This window comes from Peromyscus eremicus, chromosome 2 (genome assembly GCF_949786415.1).
Source record: "Peromyscus eremicus chromosome 2, PerEre_H2_v1, whole genome shotgun sequence".
NCBI lineage: Eukaryota > Metazoa > Chordata > Mammalia > Rodentia > Cricetidae > Peromyscus > Peromyscus eremicus.
In genome coordinates this window covers 72,921,122-72,942,912 of record NC_081417.1, presented here as the reverse complement: position 1 = coordinate 72,942,912, position 21,791 = coordinate 72,921,122, and the positions used below count along the sequence as shown (strand labels likewise).

Sequence of the window (21,791 nt, the reverse complement as noted above, 5' to 3'; positions counted from 1 at the left end):
GGCTTTAATAATGTATTAACTGGTCCATTCACTTAAACAATTGCTGTTCAGAGTGTTTAAACGTTAAAGTTTAATGATTGAGACTGCTTTAAGATGTGTTAAGTCCGACTCTGGGTCAGAAAGCTGACATTTCACAGTCCGGTTTCCCGAGTCTCCTCAAGTACCTGTTTCCTGTCAGCAGCGTTTACTAGTGTGGTAGTTAAGGACAGACTTCTACACAGAGAATTATTTTTATTCCCATGATCTGTCTTAGTTTTCTGAGGCAGGGTTTCATGATTACAGCCAGGCTGGCCTGCAACTTGTTCCTTGGCCCAGCCTCACCTGCGGCTTGCAACTCTCCTGCTTCAGCTTCCAGAGTGCTAGGTTTACAGTGTGAGTCAGGACACAGGGAAATTAAAATAACACACACACACACACACACACACACACACACACACGCTCACTCAAGTGCATGTAAACATAAAGGCACAAAATAATGCGTCACAAGCATTTGTGTCTTCATCCTCATCACAGACACTGAATCTTGTCAGCTCCCCTGGAGGTCTCTGTACCCCACTCAGTAACTCCCTGTCTATCCTTCCCCTTCTAGGGATACACTCTCTCTTCTTTGGGGGTAACTTTTCCTTACTATTCTTAGTACCTTTATTCTATTTTAAATATATCCATGAACACAGTATAGCATATGCTATTAATTTTTTCTGCCTTGGGACACTCAGCATTGTAGGACCCATCCATGCTGTTGCCGAACTGCAGCAGATTTCGCTGACGTATAATACTTTAATGTAGGAGTATACAGATTACATATAACTATAAACACATAATATCACTGATTTATTATTGTTTATTGTTATAGACTGACTTACCTGTCAAAAGCTCCAGGATAACGACCGAACTGTAACTTTCGAAAAGGAACAAACTTTCTGTCCATGTGTCCTTGGAGCCGCAGGTGACCATGCCAGAGGTAGTTGCCGCTCCTCTCATGAAAGAACACCAAGTGGATGGCGTGAGTGGCCAGCTTACAGACATAGTGCAGAGGGATTTCAGTTCCAGAAAGTGAGTCGATTCCATCTAGCCGAGGATCTTTGCTTTCAGTCTTTAAGCACTGAAATCCCATATTCTCAGCTATCTGAAACCAGCCATCCTAGAATAAGGAAAAGATCAAGACTGAATATTTTAAAACAAATGCTAGTAACAAAACTAAAGCAATCGTTACACCATTAATGAAGCCATATTTTTGTCTTGATTTGCTTTTTGCCAGAACATTGTAAAAAATGACAGTAGGAAACAGAAGGTAGTGTGGCAAGAAGGAAGTAGCAAAACAAAGGTATGGGGAATGGAGAATAGGTCTAAGGACTCTGAAAATAACACAGATTTCTCCCGAAGGAGAAGAATGCTCAGTTAGTGTCCTCCCATTAGTTTCTATGAAGTAGATGTTAGTAGGAAGAACAGAAAGCAAACTTACACTTCTTATCTCCTAACACTTGAAAAATGATATAACAGGGAAGGAAGATGGCGGCGGGGGCTAGGTGAGGTGTTGTGTAGGGGTGGGGAGCCACGGATCAATGACCCGTGCAGGCCGCTGGGGCAGACAAGACCCCTGTCACACTGCAGGTGTGGGCTGGAGGGAGGAGATAGTGCCCGAGCGCCATAGGAGTATGAAGGCTCTATGAGCTGGTATGGCGGGTGCTGCATGTGCTGCTCTGAAATTATTCAATGGTATGGCCAGTGAATGCCCATCAAGCAACAGCATCTGCACCCACATTCCTATGTCTGTCTGTGTCCCCCTCCTTCCTCATCCGCCTCAATCCTTCTCTCTGTCCTGCCTCAGTCTCCCAAGTCCTGAGACTACAGCATGAACCAGCTGGTTCTCTGCTATCTCTATGAAATTAGGGTTTGTCTATTTAGTCCCATATTCCTAACTGTATCTCCATGTACTGAATTAGTGATGAGATGGAAAATGAGGTTTAAAAAGTATAATGAACACATCTCAAAGGTCCCTCCCACATACTCCCTCATAACAACACTGCAACACAAAGTCATTATTTCTAGTGGAGAGATGGTCCCAATACCCACACTTTTCATCATGTACACTATTTTTCAAATGTTCTGGGTTCCTTATAAATTAATAGTACTTTTTAAATGTCCAGGTTCAGAGAGTCAGAAGGAATAAAGCAATATTATCAGTAGTAATAGCCTATGCCTCCAAATGTTTGAAACTAAATAGGAGAAAGAATGTTGGACGGTCTAGAGATAAGAAGAGTGTTTCAAGCTCAAAGAAGTTTGACAGCTCCTTATGCTTTCAATGATTTTCTACCTATGAAGTATAAATAACTGAGAGGAAGCTGACGGACAATTAGAATCGCCTCATCCTACAAACACAACATTCCTAAAAACAACGCTCATCTTCTTGTTAAGCTGCACACTCAACGCCAGGTGCCAAGGCCAAGCTTTCTTTGTATTACCATGTCTGGCCTAGTGCTCGGTTAAATAAATGTTAGTATGAAATTGTTAATTGGAGAAGAAAGGAAGGAGGAAGAGTAATTAAGGCAGAGCCTGACTCAGTCACTCACAAGATCTGCACTGTAGACAGTACAATTTAATACAAATGGACATGTGAGAGAAACAAACAACAGAAAAATAAAAACGCAGGGAACTTTGTAATATTCAATCTGGCAAGTGATGGAAACTGTAGACAGAAATTTGATTTTCACTACAGCCCTACATTAGGAGAGGAGCCTGAATTTTTAAGCAGTTGAATTGGTTGAGTTTGGAGTAAGTACATTTCTAATGAGCTTGTAGATTATTTTATACAAAATTTACTGGAATAAGATTATATATCATAATTCCTACCATTTTTAAAGTGTATAGTTAACTGTATAGTTAAATGTATGGATGTTGGAACACAGTCTAAAATGGAGTCATGCAAGGGGAATTCTGAGTGCTTGTGAGACAACTCCAAAAAAACAAGAAATCAAAATCCTCTCTAGTAAAAATCCTCAAAATCGGCCGGGCGGTGGTGGCACACGCCTTTAATCCCAGCACTCAGGAGGCAGAGGCAGGCGGATCTTTGTGATTTCAAGGCTAGCCTGGTCTACAGAGCGAGATCCAGGAAAGGCGCAAAGCTACACAGAGAAACCCTGTCTCGAAAAAGCAAAAAAAAAAAAAAAAAAAAAAAAAAAATCCTCAAAATCCTCCTCAAGGCTCTGAGGTTTACAGTTATATACCCATGCAATTGCAGTGCTCTAGCTAAAGCAAGGTCACCAGGCTTGAATTCTTACAGGGTCATAAAGGCAGACTAGAGTTTTCTTTAAGTAATGACTGTCAGGCTTTCTTTTATAACCCAAAGGGGGAGAGGTAAAGCAGGAGGACCACTAAGAGCTAAAATTGGTTAATATATCAGAAAAAGGGAATTTATGTGCTCATACTACATTCCTAGGGGTGGTTAGGTAAATTTTAGGAGTCTATAATGTTAGTATAAATACCATTAAGGCTGTATAAGAAAGGAAGGTCTGAGTTTAATTTACCTTAATTCAGGTGATCATTTGGCCTTGGATGCTTGGTAGGTATTTCCAATAAAATGCACCATTATGAGTTCTTGGAAGCATACATAGTATACAAGGAAATCATTGCAGGAATCAGCTAATATATACATACAACAGCTAAAATATAACCAAGACTTCTTAAGCCATGGCTTGACCTTAGGAAAATTCCTTGACCTTTCCAAGTAGTAGCTTTTGTGATAGCTGAATTCCATTACATTTTCCTGTGGCTTGCAGCACTTAACCCTCAGAGTATATATAGTCCGATGCTCTGAATAAAGTTGGCTATCAAATGAGACTTTAGTCCACCTCATTCTTAAGCCCTGCTCTCTCAGGTTCATGACTCCAACGAGAGCAGTAAACATATGGTTACAGTAGTATTACTATCACCTCTACCTAGAACTTTACACCATGTCAAAACTACATTCTTATTAGCAGTCACTCCCCAGTCTACTTCCTCTGTGAAACCATTATGAGCAATGCTGTCACAAAAACCATGTTTTGTAAGGCAAACCCTCCTACAAACTCACAATTTGCCACTATTTTACTTGCTTAGTAAAACACACACACACACACACACACACACACACACACACACACACACACATAAATAAATAAATAAATAAATAAATAAATAAATAAATAAACAAACAAACAAACAAACCCAAAACTCCAAAAACCAAAACCAAAACAAACAAAAAAAATCCCACAAAACGGTTCATATTCACAGCTGGGCATGGTCGAACAAACTTATAATTCCAGTATTTGGGAGGCCGAGGCCAGAAGATCATTAGTGGTTTCTAGGCCAACCTGGACTACATAGTGAGACCCTTCATCACAAAACAAAGCAAAACAAGCAAGGGAATCCAACTCCTCACTTGTCTGCACAAGCAAGCACACAGCTAACTACAGCTGCAAACTGGTGTCACTGCTGGATCTCCAGGAATGTTGGGTAGGCCTTCATTCTGTTGAGCAGTGCTACATTTCATTTCCTTGGCATTAATCCTCTCCTTCTCTTAGGTGACTTTTTCTGCTCTTTTTTCTTTTTAAAACATTTTCCATATCCCCTCTGTCACCATATTGCATTGCTTTCTCTTTCCTAAGAAAAGAAAAGGAAGTAGAGACCTTTCAAACCCTCCCAACACTTTACCACCTACTCAGATTACATTCAAACAGTCTGACTGCCCTCTTCTCCTAAGAGATGAACTGCCTACATTTCTCTTTACAGCCACTTCTCTACCAACTACATCTCAGGCCCTCTTGCTTGGCCAAAGACATCGCTCTGCTGGACCATTCCTATGAATATACAAACCAAAAATTATTTTCCCATTAAAAATAATTAAAACAAGAAACAAAAACAACCCAAAACCTAGTGACAGATCTTTCCTCCAACAATTTCTTTTTCTCCATGGTGAAAAACTCCCAATGTCACTCTCATTGCCTTTAATTCTTTCCTATCAATTCATTTGAGCTCAATTCCGCTTCGCCAGACACACACACTACCACTGACCTCCACAATGCTAATTCCATTGGTTGGTAGCTCTTATCTCATTTCATCTACCAAGACTTGGTAGCATCTGCCTCACTGGAACGCTTCATTTACTGGACTCTCCAGAGTCCATAGTTCCATAGTACAGACATCTCCTTGCACTGTCTCGCCTTTTTTTTTTTTTAAATGTTTTCAAGGTTTCTCTGTGTAGTCCTGGTTGTCTTGGAACTCAGAGATCTGCCTCCTGAGTACTGAATGTGCCACTACTGCCAGCAAGTCTAGTAGCTTTTACTTAAAATGTATTTATTTTATGTTTATGAGTATTTTGCCTATACATATATACCACATGTGTTAAGTGTCTGCAGAGGCCAGAGAGAGCATCAAATTTCCTGGAATTGGAGTTACAAGAGATTGCCAGACACCATAAAAGTCATAGATCAAGTGAAAATCTTTGCACAATTTTACCAAGCAACCCACTTAAAACTATTCCAAAAGCCTTTGCTGCATACGTTCTACATGGCTGTAAGGTTAGTTCCCATTCCTAATGATAACATAGGAAGTTGTTCACTGTGAACAACTGCTGCCATTCTTCTTTCAAATCTCTCCCTCTAACGGAAAACAAATTACTGAACAAATGGGAAGCTGGCGCAGAAAACAGCCTGTGAGTGGCCTGCTAGTAATAAGGCACTGGGGGGAGGGAGCTTGTCTGATTAGGAAGAACAATATAAGGCTTGCTCCAGTTACTGCTTTGTCTTTTACTTAGCCATCAACCCCAATAATTTCAGTTATCCTACAGCATTCTGAAAGCCATTTCATCTCATATCTGGCAATCTGAACACACTCTGTTTAGACAGACGTTTACTTATACTTCAGAGCAGCTCAAGTAAAGACACAAGCTTTTAGGTCCTGAACACTTTAATCATGAGCAAGAAACACTCAATCTAGATCCCAGTTAACTCATGCATAAAACAGTGAGAAATAGGCTCACAAGTACTCTATAGTCATTTACTTCAACTTTATTTATTTATTTTTATTTTTTTATTTTATTTTATTTTATTTTATTTTTTGGTTTTTCGAGACAGGGTTTCTTTTTGTAGCTTTGCACCTTTGCACTTTTCCTGGAACTCGCTTTGTAGACCAGGCTGTCCTGGAACTCACAGAGATCCGTCTGTCCCTGCCTCCCGAGTACTGGGATTAAAGGCGTGAGACACTGCCGCCACCGCCGCCACCGCCGCCGCCGCCGCCACCACCACCACCACCACTACCACCACCACCACCACCACACCCCGGCATCTTTATTTTTATTTATTTGTTTGTTAGTTTATTAAGTGGTGGGAGAAGGTGTGTCACAGGACATGTGCAGAGGTCAGAGGACAACTTTCAGGAATCAGTTCTCTCCTTCTACGATGTGGGTTCCAGGAATTGAACTCAGATTGTCCAGCGGGGAGGCAAGTGACCTTACCACTGAGTGATCTCACTAGCCTCTCAACTTGATTTTCAAAATGGTAATGTAAACCTTCAGTAGGAAAAATAAGCTGCCAGAAACTATTGTCTTTGATCATATACATGTAGAAAACACTAAGTGAGATGCATCACATCAAGTAGACTAGTTTAGCTCAGTTGGTAATGTTGCTAAGAATCCTAACCAAAGGAATCAAAGCTCAGAGAAGTGACCAGCTGAAAGCCAGATGACTGAACAAAGACTTGAACTGAGCCCAGACTCAAGAATTACTACTACTGCCAGGCAGTGGTGATGCACTCTTTTAATCTCAGCACTCAGGAGGCAGAGGCAGGTGGATCTCTGAGAGTTTGAGGCCAGCCTTGTCTACATAGCTAGTTCCAAGACAGTCAGGGCTACACAGAGAACCCCACGACAAACAAGAATCACTACTACTGCTATGACTTTCAAATAGAGTAAGACCTTTGCCCTGCTAATCTCAGTTTTCCTGCTATATATCCTAGGTCTTAACAAGTCATTAGTAAATACAATTTAGACAAGTGTCCTGAATTCAAACCACATTAACCTGTTAGGTGTAACAAGAAAATAATCCCTAGAAACACGTCTTCTCCTTTTTGGTATGAACTGTAAGCCAATTATGAATGGATCCCAACTTCAGATAGGGAGACTCACAATGTTTTGAGTTTACAATAGGTGTGGAAGTATTATACACTGCATAGAAACGATACATTAAGTTTTGAACTTTTGTCTTTTCCTGGCCAAGTGACAGGCTATTCAATACTAACAGTGCTGTGGAGTTACCAGCCATATGATGATGAAGTTACTCAATTTCACAGCATACTATATTCCAAACTATGGTGTTCAGTAAGTGAGGCTTGTTATTTTTTACTTACAATATTTTGATCCTATAATGAGTTTATGAGGGTATAATCTTACTGTAAGTTGAAGAATATCTGTACTTGAAAATTAGAGTCCATAGAATGCTCACAAAGCTGCCATTCTACTAGAGTTTGTATTTCAGGATATGAGGGGAATGGCACTGTGGTATCTGTTACCCCACTGACTGTCAGGGTTAATTTGCCTGGCCAGGCAGGTGTCCCCGTCTTCCCTCACTGCTCCATGTTTTTCCCTCTTAAAGACGAGCACTCAGTCAGTCAAAGAGGACTGTTCTTGGGCCAAGGGTATATGAGGAGCTGTGCTCCCTGACAGAACATCCAAACAAACTAGTCTGCATTTCAAAAACATGAACGACTGTCCTGAATCTGAAAAGTCAAGCCTATCCCTCTATGAAATATAGTATAATTGTTCGTTACCTTTAATTATTAGATAATTGGATTGGTTTCCTTTGTTGACCACAGAAAATACAAACTCATGTAGTTAAGTGGCTAGGGCCTAGAGAACATCTACAAGAAATTCCAAACATAAGAAGAAGTAGGCCTTCTTTACTCTAAGATAGCAAATAGCCCCCTTCCCTAGACTGTGATGGACTTAGGGTAATCTCTCCTAAGATCCTGGAAAGCTATGTAGTCATCCCAAAATGGTGCTACAGGCATTTACTACTACGAAAAGCTACTGGACTCCAAACCAGTATCTCCACATCTTCAGTCCTACAAACAGCAATGAAGGTAAGTTCTTCGACAATTCCTCTGGTAGATTCTAAATCAAAACACATACTATAAGACAAAGTAAGTTTGATAACATATCAAAATTATTAAGTGACTTCATTTAACTGATACTAATTTGTGGAACAATAAGTTTCATTTATCAGAAAACGTGACTAGATTAAATATTATTGAAACATTACTTTTGATTTAATTGTATATTACAAAAACATCTCATTGTCATTTTGAACTGACTACTACATCCTACAAAGTTGAGAACCCCTGTGAGAAATGTTTCTGTAAAGGTTCAACATTATTAATTGAATATACTGCAATGTAAATGTTAAGGAAACACAAAGCCACAATGATGTCTAATAAGAAAAAACAGAATTACCTTTGGTGACAAACAGTGCTTGTAGTAGTATAACTGAAACAGCAGAAATGCAGAACTAGTCAGTGTTAAAAGGGCCAAGATTATGTTCTTATTGATTCTACTCATTGGTGTGTGGTGTTCTCTCGGATGTTCTCAACAGTAACCCAGCTGTTTTCATCTTCTTCATGGAACAGAAAGGTAATCTCGTTTTCTGTGAACAAAGACATACTTCTGAAAAAATAAAAAGGCCAATGTGGCAAAAATAAAAAAGGAAAATAAATTAACTTTAACAAAGATTGATAGGACACACACACAAAGTTATTTAGTGAAACATAGCAGTACATGGCTATAAGGCTAGCATTTGGTATGCTGAGGCAGGGGGTAGAAAGTACAAGGCCAGCCTGGGCTACACAGTGATCTAGACCAGCTTGAGTTACATAAAAAGACCCTTTCTCGAACAAAAAAAAAATATAAAAAGAAAAACCAGAAAGGAAGAAAGCTAAGAAAAAGCCATCTGCAGTTCTACAGAACACTTTGACCAAGAGGAATGCAGGGAGGGGCTTCTCCAATGTCTGTGACACACAGATGTGACCTGGGACCTCTGGATCTCAGAATGTATGTCTGACAAGTCCAAAGGTGATACCACTTCTGACCATACTGAGAACAATTTCCACGGGAACAAAGTGAGAAAGTGTTTAGTCAAGGAGTACAGTATCTGTTTCTTTGTGAAGTGTGTGTGTGTGTGTGTGTGTGTGTGTGTGTGTGTGTGTGTTAGAATGCTCATGTATGACCCTGGTATTTGCAAGCGTAAAGAACACCTTGGAAATCTTTTTGGTCTTTCATCCTTGGTGTCAACTCCTATTATTTCTTTAGTTAGAAATTTAGTATGTATATACTCCCTATCTCCTCTCCAATACATCATCTTGCTTAAATATTTTTTAAATGTCCTATTGTGTTTAGCTTTATTTCTTCAAGAATATTAATACCTCTTTCACTTAATAATCTAAGTTTTCTGTCTTATGTTTTTTGGTTATAATGAGAAACTGACAGACTATGCTACCTCTGTCTTCTTTCCTTTTCCTATTTATTTCTGCTTGGTTATTTTATTCTGTACTATAACTATGTCATTTTACTCTTATTGGTACAGTGTTCCACAATCACCCTATATACCCTGGGCATACTCAGTCTCTTTGCAGCTTATAAAAAAATAACGGATATGTACTACTTACTTTCAGTGTTTAATAGTTTAAACTGATGTCAGTAGAGTTTGCTTCTGAGGTCACACTTTACTTCCCCTGATAAGTTACAGAATTTATCACTGTCCTGAAATGCTAAATATTCTCGATTATCATTCAATTACACAGCATCATCTACAGGGAATCTGATCTGTTTTCATGGGATGCACAGTGGAAGCACACATATTCCCTACGTTGTTGACCTAGACTATATAATGATAGTGATGAGTATATATTCATTTTTCCTTGGTCTTTGTGTATTCTTTCAACTTATAAAGATTTCTATGTAGAACACTTCTGGAGTCATTTAAATACTTTTGTTGCAACATTGAATCTCTATTTCCAGAACTCTAAATACATCTCCTTTCTTTCCTATTTCAGTTTGTTCAACTTCCAAAGCCTGTCATCAAGCCACCTCACTTAGGCTTCAATGTTGACTTTGCATTCTAACGTCTGTTATTCCTCCTTATGCATTTTTTCTTCCTTAGCTCTGCCAGACTGCTCTCTTATAATTAACTCCTAGCTCTTGAGATAATGAACACTGAATTTTTTGCAGGGCTACTAACTGAACCCAAGGCTTCTATCCAGGACTGGCAAATTACCACCAAGGTACAGCCAACACTGTCATTTTAGAGATTTTTTAAAATGACTGTTGATTATAAGTACATTCATGGGTATGTTCACATGTGTGCAGGTGCACATAAAGGACAGAGGTGGCCAATACCCCTGGAGCTGGAGTTACAGGGGGTTATTGTGAGTCACCTGATACAGGTACCAGGAAGTAAACTCAAGTCACTCAATGAGCAGTATATGTCTTAACCACTGAGTCCTCTGTCTTTCATTTTAAAAGTTTAACTGTTTCATAAACTACCCCACCACTTAGGCCTGTACAATTTCATCATGGATTGTCACTTGTTTTTGGGTTTATTTTCTTCTTGTTGTAGCATTTTTCATGGACCATGATCATTTCCTTTTATTTACTTACCTTTGAATGGCTTGAGTACCCCAAGACCAGTTATTCATAGGAATACTGGGGTAGGAGAGAAGAGCATTATATTCTAGACCAGATGGAACTTCTTTTCGACAGAACAGTTTATACACGTGTTTGTGAGAAAAATGGAGAATACATATTAGGTGTTGGAAAAAGTTAAAACATTTCTCCTTCATGAAAATCAGGTACCAAAGAGTCTGTGGCAATCTCTCCCTCTGTTTTCCCGCTGTAAGGATAGTGCACTTGTGTATACCTTATTTGCTTTTATTCTTGCTAGTTCATGCTGCCAAACATCTATGGATACTCCCATGCCTCCCTATATGTCCTGATCTAGTGGAACAGAAGAGCCATGTCTTTGTTCTGTCAGTTCAGAGATCTCTTTCTACAAGGATCTTCTTTTTACATGTGGCAACCATTTTTCAAATATTTCAGTTTGGAGTTACAGCAATATTTGTCTACATGAATCTGTATTGTGTTGTATAAGGGTAACTTCAGACAGAATAGAGAACAAATATTTTCACTCTGCCATTTTAAATCCTAAGTTTGGTGTGGAGCTTTGAAACAATTTAAATGAACTGACAGAGCTGAAGCCACATAAAATAAGCACTGTAAGAAATCAAATAAGATCAACTACTCAAGAGAAGTGCAACAGAGATGAGAATTACCTATCCTATCTGCAAATAATATATCAAGGTGATGGGATAAATCATTATTTTCTCTATTAAACTGAAAATTAGCAGCAACCATCAACACTGATGGTGGTCCTAGTGTCTGCTGTCAGCTAAAACTTGTTACAATGGTTTCTTCAGAGGAGGTCATGGATAACAATTATTTGTCACCCTCCAGATTTAGCTATTCCTCATACAAGTATTAAATAGCACACCAGTGTAGTGCACGCTGCTTCTTGGTGAAATTTAAGCTGACATTCAGACTACCATTGTTAAGCCTCTCTAAGCTCAACTATTTTAAAGTCCAAACTAATACACTATAGTTTTTGGGGATCTATCACTATTTTACAGCGAATACAACATTAATTCATTAACAATACAGAAACCACTTAAACAATGCAATGAGACAGTTTTAAAAAGACGTATCTCAGAGCAACATCATAAGCCCTGGCTTTTTCAGTGGCAGAGGTCCTAAATCAAGATAATATTAGTGTACATAGTTCTCATTTATGACATTTTAGCCACCATTGTAAAAACAGTAAAAAGGATAATGCATTTCTTACTTTACACATGTGTACAGAAGATACTGAATCATGTGTAATGGAAAATAGTACCAAGCTAATAAAATAAGCAGAGAAAAGGGGAAAACAGATGGCAAATATACAGCTGATTGCTGATCATTTTTACCTCATTACATCTCTTTCAGAGATGAAAGTGCAGCTTTGGATGTACACATGAGGTATTTAATATTTCTTATATTCTCCTCTATTAAGCAATTTAAAATTAACATTTTAAAACACGTTGAAAAAATAGCAAACGTTAGGGGTGTATCATCTACCCTTGGACTTTTATACTGGAGATTGACACATGAGGATCATGAGTTCAAATGTATTCCAGACAAATTCCTGACATCCAACCTAGGCTGAATAACAAACAACATCTAAAGGGAATTTGTGAAAATATAAAAAAGAAAACCAAGAATAAAAACCCACCACCCTTTCACAGACACCCTTAATTGAAAAGTATGATCAGCATTGCCTGATGTTTAAATAAACAATGGACTACTTAGATGATGGCCATTCTATTCTATACATTGCAATACAAAAATATCTATCTCTAAATGAAAGCACAATTGAGGATGAACAATGGCCACAGAGGAATATAAGGACCATAAATTGAATTTGACTAAATAGATTTGCAACACATACAGCACACTTTAATAACTACCTCAAATGTTGCAAAATAGAACCACAATGCACCGATCTCGAACATCAGTCTTGTGTGAACATGGAAATTTGCTTCCTTCAAGGCTATGATATTAAAGAGGTGAAAGAAGTTCTTTTTTTTTTAACCTGAAGACAACTGTGGTGTATAAGTTCTTTAAAAAAAAATCATATACATGAATAGGGTTTCCTCTTGTATCAGTTCTTCCCTATTTCTTGATATCAAGATGATAGTAAAAGGTTTTAAAATATTAAAGGTCTAGAGACATGGTTGAACAATTAAGACAAGTTCATTCCTAGGACCAAAGTCAAGTTTTTGACAACTTCCTATAATTCATGCTACAAGCTCCAAAGGTCTAACCTTCTTGGGAACCAGAATGCACATGCACATAATCACACAAAGACACACTGACATCACATAGTTAAAATCTGTAAATAAATTTTCCTCATGAATGCTTTTCTCTTGTAAGCATTCATTCTAGTAACACAAATCTTGAAACATTTAAAAGGCTTACAGAGATTTTCTTCATTGTGAAGTGGTTCACATAACAGAAAATTAGCCTGTAGACTTGAAGTCAGAGAAATCAATCCTTCTCAGTTGGTGGTATCATTTCAGAAGATTTAGGAAATGCTGCCATGCTTATGAAATATGTCACTAGGGGTGGGCCTGAGAGTTTTCATCCATACACCATTTCCAGTTCCTACTCTCTACTTCATGGTGCAAGTTGAGGGTGTAAGTTCTTAGCTTCTTGCTTTAGCTGCCCTGTCTGACAATTGTTGCCATGCCACTTTCATGGTGATCTGTACTTCTCATGAACTAAGGGCCAATTAAATTCTTTCATACGTTGACTTAGGCATTATGTTTTACTACAGCAACAGAAAATGTACTAATACATATCCATAAAGTTTTACTCATAGATTTTTTTTTCTGTGATTGAAGAGATCTAAAAGTTGTTTTATAGTTTAAATTCATAGGCCTTTTGTCTATGTGAGATTGCAGGTACAAACAAAATAAAGACATCATAATGACTGAAGAGACTGTTGACACTTGCTAGATTTTTTCCTCTAAATAATCTTGAATAACTAAATGTACATATGTTGGCTAATGATCTTACCCAATACTTTACAATCAGATTTCCTTCAGTATTATTTTTTTTCAGATCATCACAGATTAATATTTTATGCACAGGATTTAACAGCTCAATTACACACTCAAAGTTTTACTCTTGTATGAAGACTACCATGAATTGCAAAACTTTGCCACTCTGACTACATTTATAGGGTTTCTCAGCAGTATGATTATTTTCTTATGATTTTGAAGACTACTGATATGCAAAGGCTTTACCATATTAATTACATTCATAGGGTTTCTCTCCAGTATGTCTTCTTTTATATATTTGGAGACTACTTTGATATGCAAAGATTTTATCACACTAATTTCATTCATATGGTATCTCTCCAGTTCCAGTATGTTTTCTTTCATGTCTTTGGAGACTCCTTCGACATGCAAAGGCTTTATCACATTGACTATATTTATAAGGTTTCTCTCCAGTACGTCTTCTTTTATGTATTTGGAGATAACTGTATTTTGTAAAGGCTTTATCATGTTGATTACATGTGTACGGTTTCTCTCCAGTATGTGTCCTTTAATGTAATTGGAGACTCTCTTGATATGCAAAAAGCTTACCACACTGACTACATTAATAAGGTTTCTCTTCAGTATGTGTTCTTTTATGAGCTTGAAGATGAGCATTTTTAAAAGAGGCTTTATCACATTGATTATATTTGTATGGTTTCTCTCCAGTATGTGTTCTTTTATGCCTTTGTAGATTACTGTATTGTGAAAAGGCTTTATCACATTGAATACATTTGTATGGTTTCTCTCCAGTATGTGTTCTTTTATGTTCTTGAAGACTACTGTGATGTGCAAAGGCTTTACCACATTCATTGCATTCATAAGGTTTCTCTCCAGTATGAGTCCTTTTATGTCTTTGGAGACCCCTTTGACATATAAAGGCTTTACCACACTCATTACATTCATAGGGTTTCTCTCCAGAATGCGTCCTTTTATGTATTTGGAGACTCTCTTGACATACAAAGGCTTTACCACACTGACTACATTCATAAGGTTTGTCTCCAGTATGAGTTTTTTTATGCATTTGAAGTTTACACTGTCGTGAAAAGGCTTTATCACATTGATCACATTCGAAAGGTTTCTCTCCAGTATGTATTCTTTCATGTATATGGAGAGCACTGTAATATAAAAAGGCTTTACCACATTGACTACATTCATAGCGTTTCTCTCCTGTATGTCTTCTTTTATGTACTCTGAGATTACTGTATTGTGTAAAGGCTTTATCACATTGATTACATTTGTATGGTTTCTCTCCAGTATGTGTTCTATTATGTATTTGGAGACTACTTTTATATGCATAGGCTTTACCACATTGATTACATTTATACGGTTTCTCTCCATTATGAGTTTTTTTATGTGTTTGGAGACTACTATGATGTGCATAGGCTTTATCACACTGATTACATTCATAAGGTTTCTCTCCAGTATGAGCTACTTCATGTCTTTGTAGACGACTCTGACATACAAAGACTTTATCACATTTATTACATACATAGGATTTCTCTCCAGTATGCCTTCTTTTATGTATTTGAAGATGATTGTGATATGCAAAGGTTTCAACACATTGAGTATTTTCAGAGAGTTTCTCTCCAGTATGATTTCTTTCATTCCTGCCATGTCTTCTAGAACTTTGACAATGTTTTCCAGTATTACGGTCTCCCCAACTGTAGCCTATAGCTGTGAGGTTCCTGTAGGTCTCTAGCATCACATCTTTGTATAGATTCTTCTGGGAAGAATCCAGCAAAGCCCACTCTTCCACACTGAAGTAAACATGCACATCGTCATAGGTCACTGCACTCATCTTGTGGTCTCAAAAGGTAATCCCTACTTCACCGTCACAGCCTCATACAATGAACTCTCAGGATCTCCTCACTGTGGCTCTGACTCATCTCGTGTTCTAAAACGCAATCCAGGCTTCATCCTCACAGCTTCATGCAATGACCTCTCAGGATCTCCTTTTGGAGCTCTAACTCATGTCCTGGCTTCCCAGCTGGACCGTGCTCTCTCCTCAGTTCCCTGCAGCAGCACTTGAACAGCACACAAACCCAATAGTGCCAAATCCTCTTCAAAGTCAAGCCTGAAACCAGAAAATTATTCTTAAATGGAATAGGAAAAGGACAAAACTAGAACATGAACTGAGATCTAGCAATGGAGAAGAAAAAAATGGTTAAGTAGTTTGGGGCATCAGAGCTACCAGTCTCTGGCACTAGACTGTGATGTTAGGTAACAGAATGAACATTCTTTTAACTTTCATTTCATCTTTTATTATCAATTTTACTACACATCACTACCTGAACAAGGTTGAGAAAACATGGTCATAAGAACCATGTGCAAAGTAAGGTCAAGATTGTTTTCACATTATTTCTGTAGCCAAGAGCAATACATAGTCTTTCAGTGTCACAGCTGACATTCAAATATGCCTCCAACTACAAAACAAATAGGAAGTCAAACTATAGAGGAAAAGAGAACAGTTCAGTTCAGAGAGTGTATAGTTAGGGGCCTCGGTAGCAAAATGGGATGAATGAAAAGAAAATGAAACCAAAGATGCACTCAAAAGCTCATGCTCAATTAGAAGCTTCACTCCAGGTAAATAGAGTTCATAGTGTTGAAAGGTATGATACACACTACTGGAGAAGAAAAGTAATCATCAACCTCACCCAGGTGTCAACCCTGTGAGCTATAACAGCAACCTATCTACAAGATCTACCCACTGACTGTGCAATGGTGGCACAAATGCTATAGGAGTAACCAACCACCTTTTAATTGGATTTAAGGCCAGCTCTACAAGATGGAACCTATACCTGACACACTAATGAGGCCAAGAACCTGAGACTAGATAGGTCAGAGGCCTCAAGGGAAAATCTACTATAATTATTTCACCAAATGAACAAAGAAATAAAACGACTTCTAACTACATATTGTTATATCCATGGAGTATCACATTACTGAGACTCATCATGAATGAGACATCTTGGAGTAGATAATAACTAATACGAACAACCACAACTGGACAACATTCAGAGAGTGAGAGTCTTTGGAGCACTCAGTACTAAAGGGAAAGCCCATTAAAGCCCTCCCCTCAAGTCTTAGGGATATGTGTGTGTGTGTGTGTGTGTGTGTGTGTGTGTGTGAAAATAAAGACTATAAAAGCCAGAGGTGATGAACAACTCCAAGGAAACAGCATTTTTCAGACACAATAGGCCTAATGCACATTTGAAATTACAGAGACTGTGACAGCATGCACAAGATCTGTACTAGTTCAAGCCAGACAAATATCCCAGCACAGAGAATGGGAAGTGGGCACAAGTCCCACTTCTAACCAAGAAGCTATGTGCAACCATTAACTTCTGGGAGGGAAAAAACCAGTTTCCTTCAATAGAGAGACAAAATATGTTAAACACACTCCAGGCAAGCCACATGCTCATGAATGGTTGGTCAACACAAAATGGACCCCATGTAATTTTTTGTTTTGTTTTGATTTCTAACAGAAAGAATCTGAAGTTGAGTGGGTACCTGGGAGTAGTTTGGCGAGAGGAAATTATGACTAAAATATATTGTATGAAATTTTTTTTAATTTTGGTAGAATATTACTTTAAGGTGTGTTAGGTTATGTTGCATTTCTTTAATTCTGTAAAGCTTTGTTACTGTGCCTGTGTAAAATACCTGCTGGTTTAATAAAGAACTGGCCAATAGCAAGGCACCAGAAAGGATAGATGAAATCTCAGGCAGACAGAACATATAGAGAAGGCACCAGAGAACAGGAGGCCATCAAGGGCCAGCTACCCAGCTACATAACCAGCAAGCCACGGAGTAAGATTAAGATTTATAGAAGAGAACGGGAAAAACCCAGAGACAAAAGATACATGGGTTAATTTAAGTTAAGGAAAGCTGGCTAGAAACTAAGCCAAGCTAAGGCCGGGCAATCATAATTAAGAATAAGGATCTGCATGTGATTTATTGGGGAGCCGGTTGGAGGAGCCCCTAAAAAGAGTAAAAAACAAGTAACAACATTAAATTAAAAAAGGAAGTCTATTCATGTAGCTTTCTTCCATTTCTCCGTCATTGGGCGATCCCCGTGTCTTTCTTGGGGACCTGTTTTCCAGGTAGCCTCCCTGGCAATGTGAGTAGCAGTCCAGTCATCCTTGTTCCACATCTAGTATCCTCCTATGAGTGAGTACATACCATGTTTGTCTTTCTGAGTCTGGGTTACCTCACTCAGGATGATTTTTTCTAGATCCATCCATTTGTCTGCAAACCACATGAGTGGGGGTAATGAAGGGCAAGGGTCAAGGGAAAGAGAGCTTGGGGGAGTGGGAGATCCCAGCTAGATCAACAACAGAGAGGGAGAACAAAGAATAGGAAACCATGGTAAATGAAGACCACATGAGAATAGGAAGAAGCAAAGTGCTAGAGAGGCCCACATAAATCCACAAAGATACCCCCACAACAGACTGCTGGCAATGGTCGAGAGACAGCCTGAACCGACCTACTCTGGTGATGGGATGGCCAAACACCCTAATTGTCATGCTAGAAACCTCATCCAACTACTGAGGGATCTGGATGCAGAGATCCATGACTAGGCCCTGGGTGGAGCTCTGGGAGTCCAATTAGTGAGAATGAAGAGGGTTTATATGAGTGAGAATTATTGAGACCAAGGTTGGATAAATCACAGGGACAAATAGCCAAAGGAATGGAAACACATGAACTATGAACCAATGGCTGAGGGGTCACAAACTGGATCAGGCCCTCTGAATGGGTGAGACAGTTGATTGGCTTGATCTGTTTGGGAAGCATCCAGGCAGTGGGACCGGGTCCTGTGCTCATTGCATGAGTTGGTGGTTTGAAACCTGGAGCCTATGCAGGATCGCTTGGCTCGGCCTGGGAGGAGGGGACTGGACCTACCTGAACTGAGTCTACCAGGTTGATCTCAGTCCTCGGGGGAGGCTTTGCCCTGGAGGTGGTGGGAATGGGGAGAGGGCTGGGGGGAAGGTCAGGGGGGCCGGAGGGGGGAGAACAAGGGAATCCGTGGCTGATATGTAGAACTGAATTGTATTGCAAAATAAAATTTAAAAGAAAAAAGGAAGTCTAATAGAGCCTCATGGCACAGGCCTATTATATCAGCTACTCTGGAGAGTAGCCAGGATGTTGGTTAAGTTCAAGGGCTGTCTGTGCAACAGACTTCCTGGCGAGCCTAGGTAACTTAGTGAGACTATCTCAAATAAAAACCTGAAAAAAGAGCTGGGAATATAGCTTGGCAATAGAGTGCTTGCATATACAATCCTAGGACTGAAAATAATAATAATAATAATGTTCAGAATGAGTCTTTACCTATGTACTATTCATTCACATTGTAATCCTTTGCAAAATAACCTCTAACTCACCACATTGCTACTTAGAAGGTGAAGGGTAAAATAAAGCAGTCTTTCCATGTGATTATCCAGAAAAATCATAAACATACAGGGACACATTTCTGAATATGCTATAAGGAACGTTCTGAGGGAGTGATGGAAATAAAGGACCCAGGAAACATAGGTTGTATTAAAAAGTAAGATAGGTAAGGTTGGACAGAATCTGCCAGCTCTGATTGGACAAGGAGGTGAATGAATCTTCTCCTATCCAGAGAGTCTAGCTAAAGCAATAAGACAAAAGGAGATCAAGGAGATAAAAACTGGAAAGGAAAAAGTCAAATTTTCACTATTTGCAGATGATAGGATAGTATACATAAGTGACCTCAAAAATTCTACCAGGAAACTCATACAGCTGATAAATACCTTCAGTAATGTGGAGGGATACAAGATTCATTCAAAAACATCAGTAGCTCTCCTATATACAAATGATAAACAGGCCAAGAAAGAAATCAGAGAAACATCACCCTTTACAATAGCCACAAATAATATAAAATACCTTGGGATAACTCTAACTAAGTGCTTGAAAGACCCATATGACAAGAACTTAAAGTCTCTGAAGAAAGAAATTGAAGAAGATATCAGAAAACAGAAAGATCTCCAATGCTTAGGGACATGTGGGATTAACACAGTAAAAATGGCAGTCTTACCAAAAGCAATCTACAGATTCAATGCATTCCCCATCAAAATCCCAACACAATTCTTCACAGACCTTGAAAGAACAATACTCAACTTCATATGGAAAAACAAAAAAACACAAGATAGCTAAAACAATTCTGTACAATGAAGCAACTTCTGAAGTAATCACCATGTCTGACCTTCAGCTCTACAATAGAGCTGTAGTAATAAAAAAAGGAAAAAAAAAGCTTCGTACTGCCATAAAAACCAACATGTGAAGCAATGGAATTAAATTGAAGACCCTGACATTAATCCACACACCTATGAACACCTGATATTTGACAAAGAAGCCAAAACTGTACAATAGAAAGCATCTTCAACAAATGCTGCTGGCATAACTAGATGTCAACATGTAGAGCGCGCATAGATCCACATCTATCACCACACACAAAACTCAAGTCCAAGTGTATCAAGACCACAACTTAAACCCAGTTACACTAAACTAACAGAAGACAAAGTAGAAAGTAGCCTTCAGTGCATTGGCACAAGAAACCACTTCCTAAATATAACACCAGTTGCACAGACACTGACAGCAACAATTACTAAATGGGACCTTCTCAAGATGAGAATATTCTGTAAGGCAAAGGACATAGTAAACTAGACAAAATGACAGCCTAAAGAATGGGAAAAGATCTTTACCAACCCCAAATCTGACAGAGGGCTGATCTCCAAAATACATAAAGAATTGAACAAACTAGACAGCAAAATACCAAACAATCCATTTAAAACATGGGCTACAGAACTAAACATCCTTACTCATCAGGGAAATGTAAATCAAAATGACTCAGATACTATCTTACACCTGTCAGAATGGCTATGATCAAAAACACTAATGACACCTTATGTTAGGAAAGGATGTGGAACAAGGGAAACACTCCTCCACTAGTGGTGGGAGTGCAAACTTGTACAGCCACTTTGGAAATCAGTGTGGAGGTTTCTCAGATAATTGGATATCAATCTTCCTCAAGACCCAGTGATACCACTCTTGGGCATATACCCAAGGAATGCTCAAGAATTCCAGAACGAAACTTGCTCAACTATGTTCATAGCGGCATTATTAGTAATATCCAGAATCACGAAACAACCTAGATGCCCCTCAACCAATGAATGGCTAAAGAAAATGTGGCACATATACACAATGGAGTACTACTCAGCAGTTAAAAAACAATGACATCTTGAAATTTGCAGGCAAATGGATGGAACTAGAAAATATCATCCTGAGTGAGGTAACTCAAACTCAGAAAGACAAACATGGCATGTACTCACTCATAAGTGGATACTAGATGTAAAACAAAGGATAACCAGACGACAACCCACAGCTCCAGAGAAGATAGCTAACAAGGAGGACACTAAGAGGGACACATGGATTGCCCTGGGAAGGTAAAATAAATGAGATCTCCATTAGTAAAATGAGGGTTTAGGGGGCAATGTAGGGTAAGGTATGTGGAGTGAGTACATAAGAATCAGGATGATCAAGTTGGGTGAGGGAATGACTGGGAGACATGAATGAAAGACATACCTTGATAGAGGGAGACATCATGGGGATAGGAACAAAACTAGTGCTAGGGAAATTCCCAAGAATCCACAAGAATGACCTCAGCTTAGACTACTAGCAATAGTGGAGAGGGTGCCTGAGCTGGCTTACCCTGGTAAGCAGATTGGTGAATACCCTGTCATCACAGAGCCTTCATAAGGTAACTGATGGAAGCAGATGCAGAGATCCACAGCCAAGCATCAGGCAGAGCTCCAGGAGTCCATCAAAGAGAGAAGAGGAATACTATGAGCAAGAGGCATCAAGATTATGATGGGGAAACCTACACAGACAACCATATCAAGCTAGTGGTAACTCATGAACTTTACACCAACAGCTGTGGAACCTCCATGGGACTGGACTAGGACCCCTGCATAAACAAGACAGTTGTATAGCTTGATCTGCTTAAGGGGCCCCCTGGCAGTAGGATCAGGATCCATCCCTGATGTATCAGCTGGTTTCCT

General features: G+C 38.9%; 1 protein-coding gene across 1 annotated transcript; it reads right to left on the bottom strand.

Annotated features, from left to right (window-relative positions):
- Positions 1-876: 876 nt before the first annotated feature.
- On the bottom strand, positions 877-15,784 carry LOC131903654 (zinc finger protein 431-like). Its single transcript, XM_059254364.1, has 3 exons — positions 12,583-15,784; positions 8,483-8,672; positions 877-1,141 (listed from the first exon to the last, which is right to left on the bottom strand). The coding sequence occupies exon 1, from the start codon at positions 15,512-15,514 to the stop codon at positions 14,279-14,281; it is 1,236 nt and encodes a 411-aa protein (XP_059110347.1). The 5' UTR covers positions 15,515-15,784; the 3' UTR covers positions 877-1,141; positions 8,483-8,672; positions 12,583-14,278.
- Positions 15,785-21,791: the final 6,007 nt, after the last annotated feature.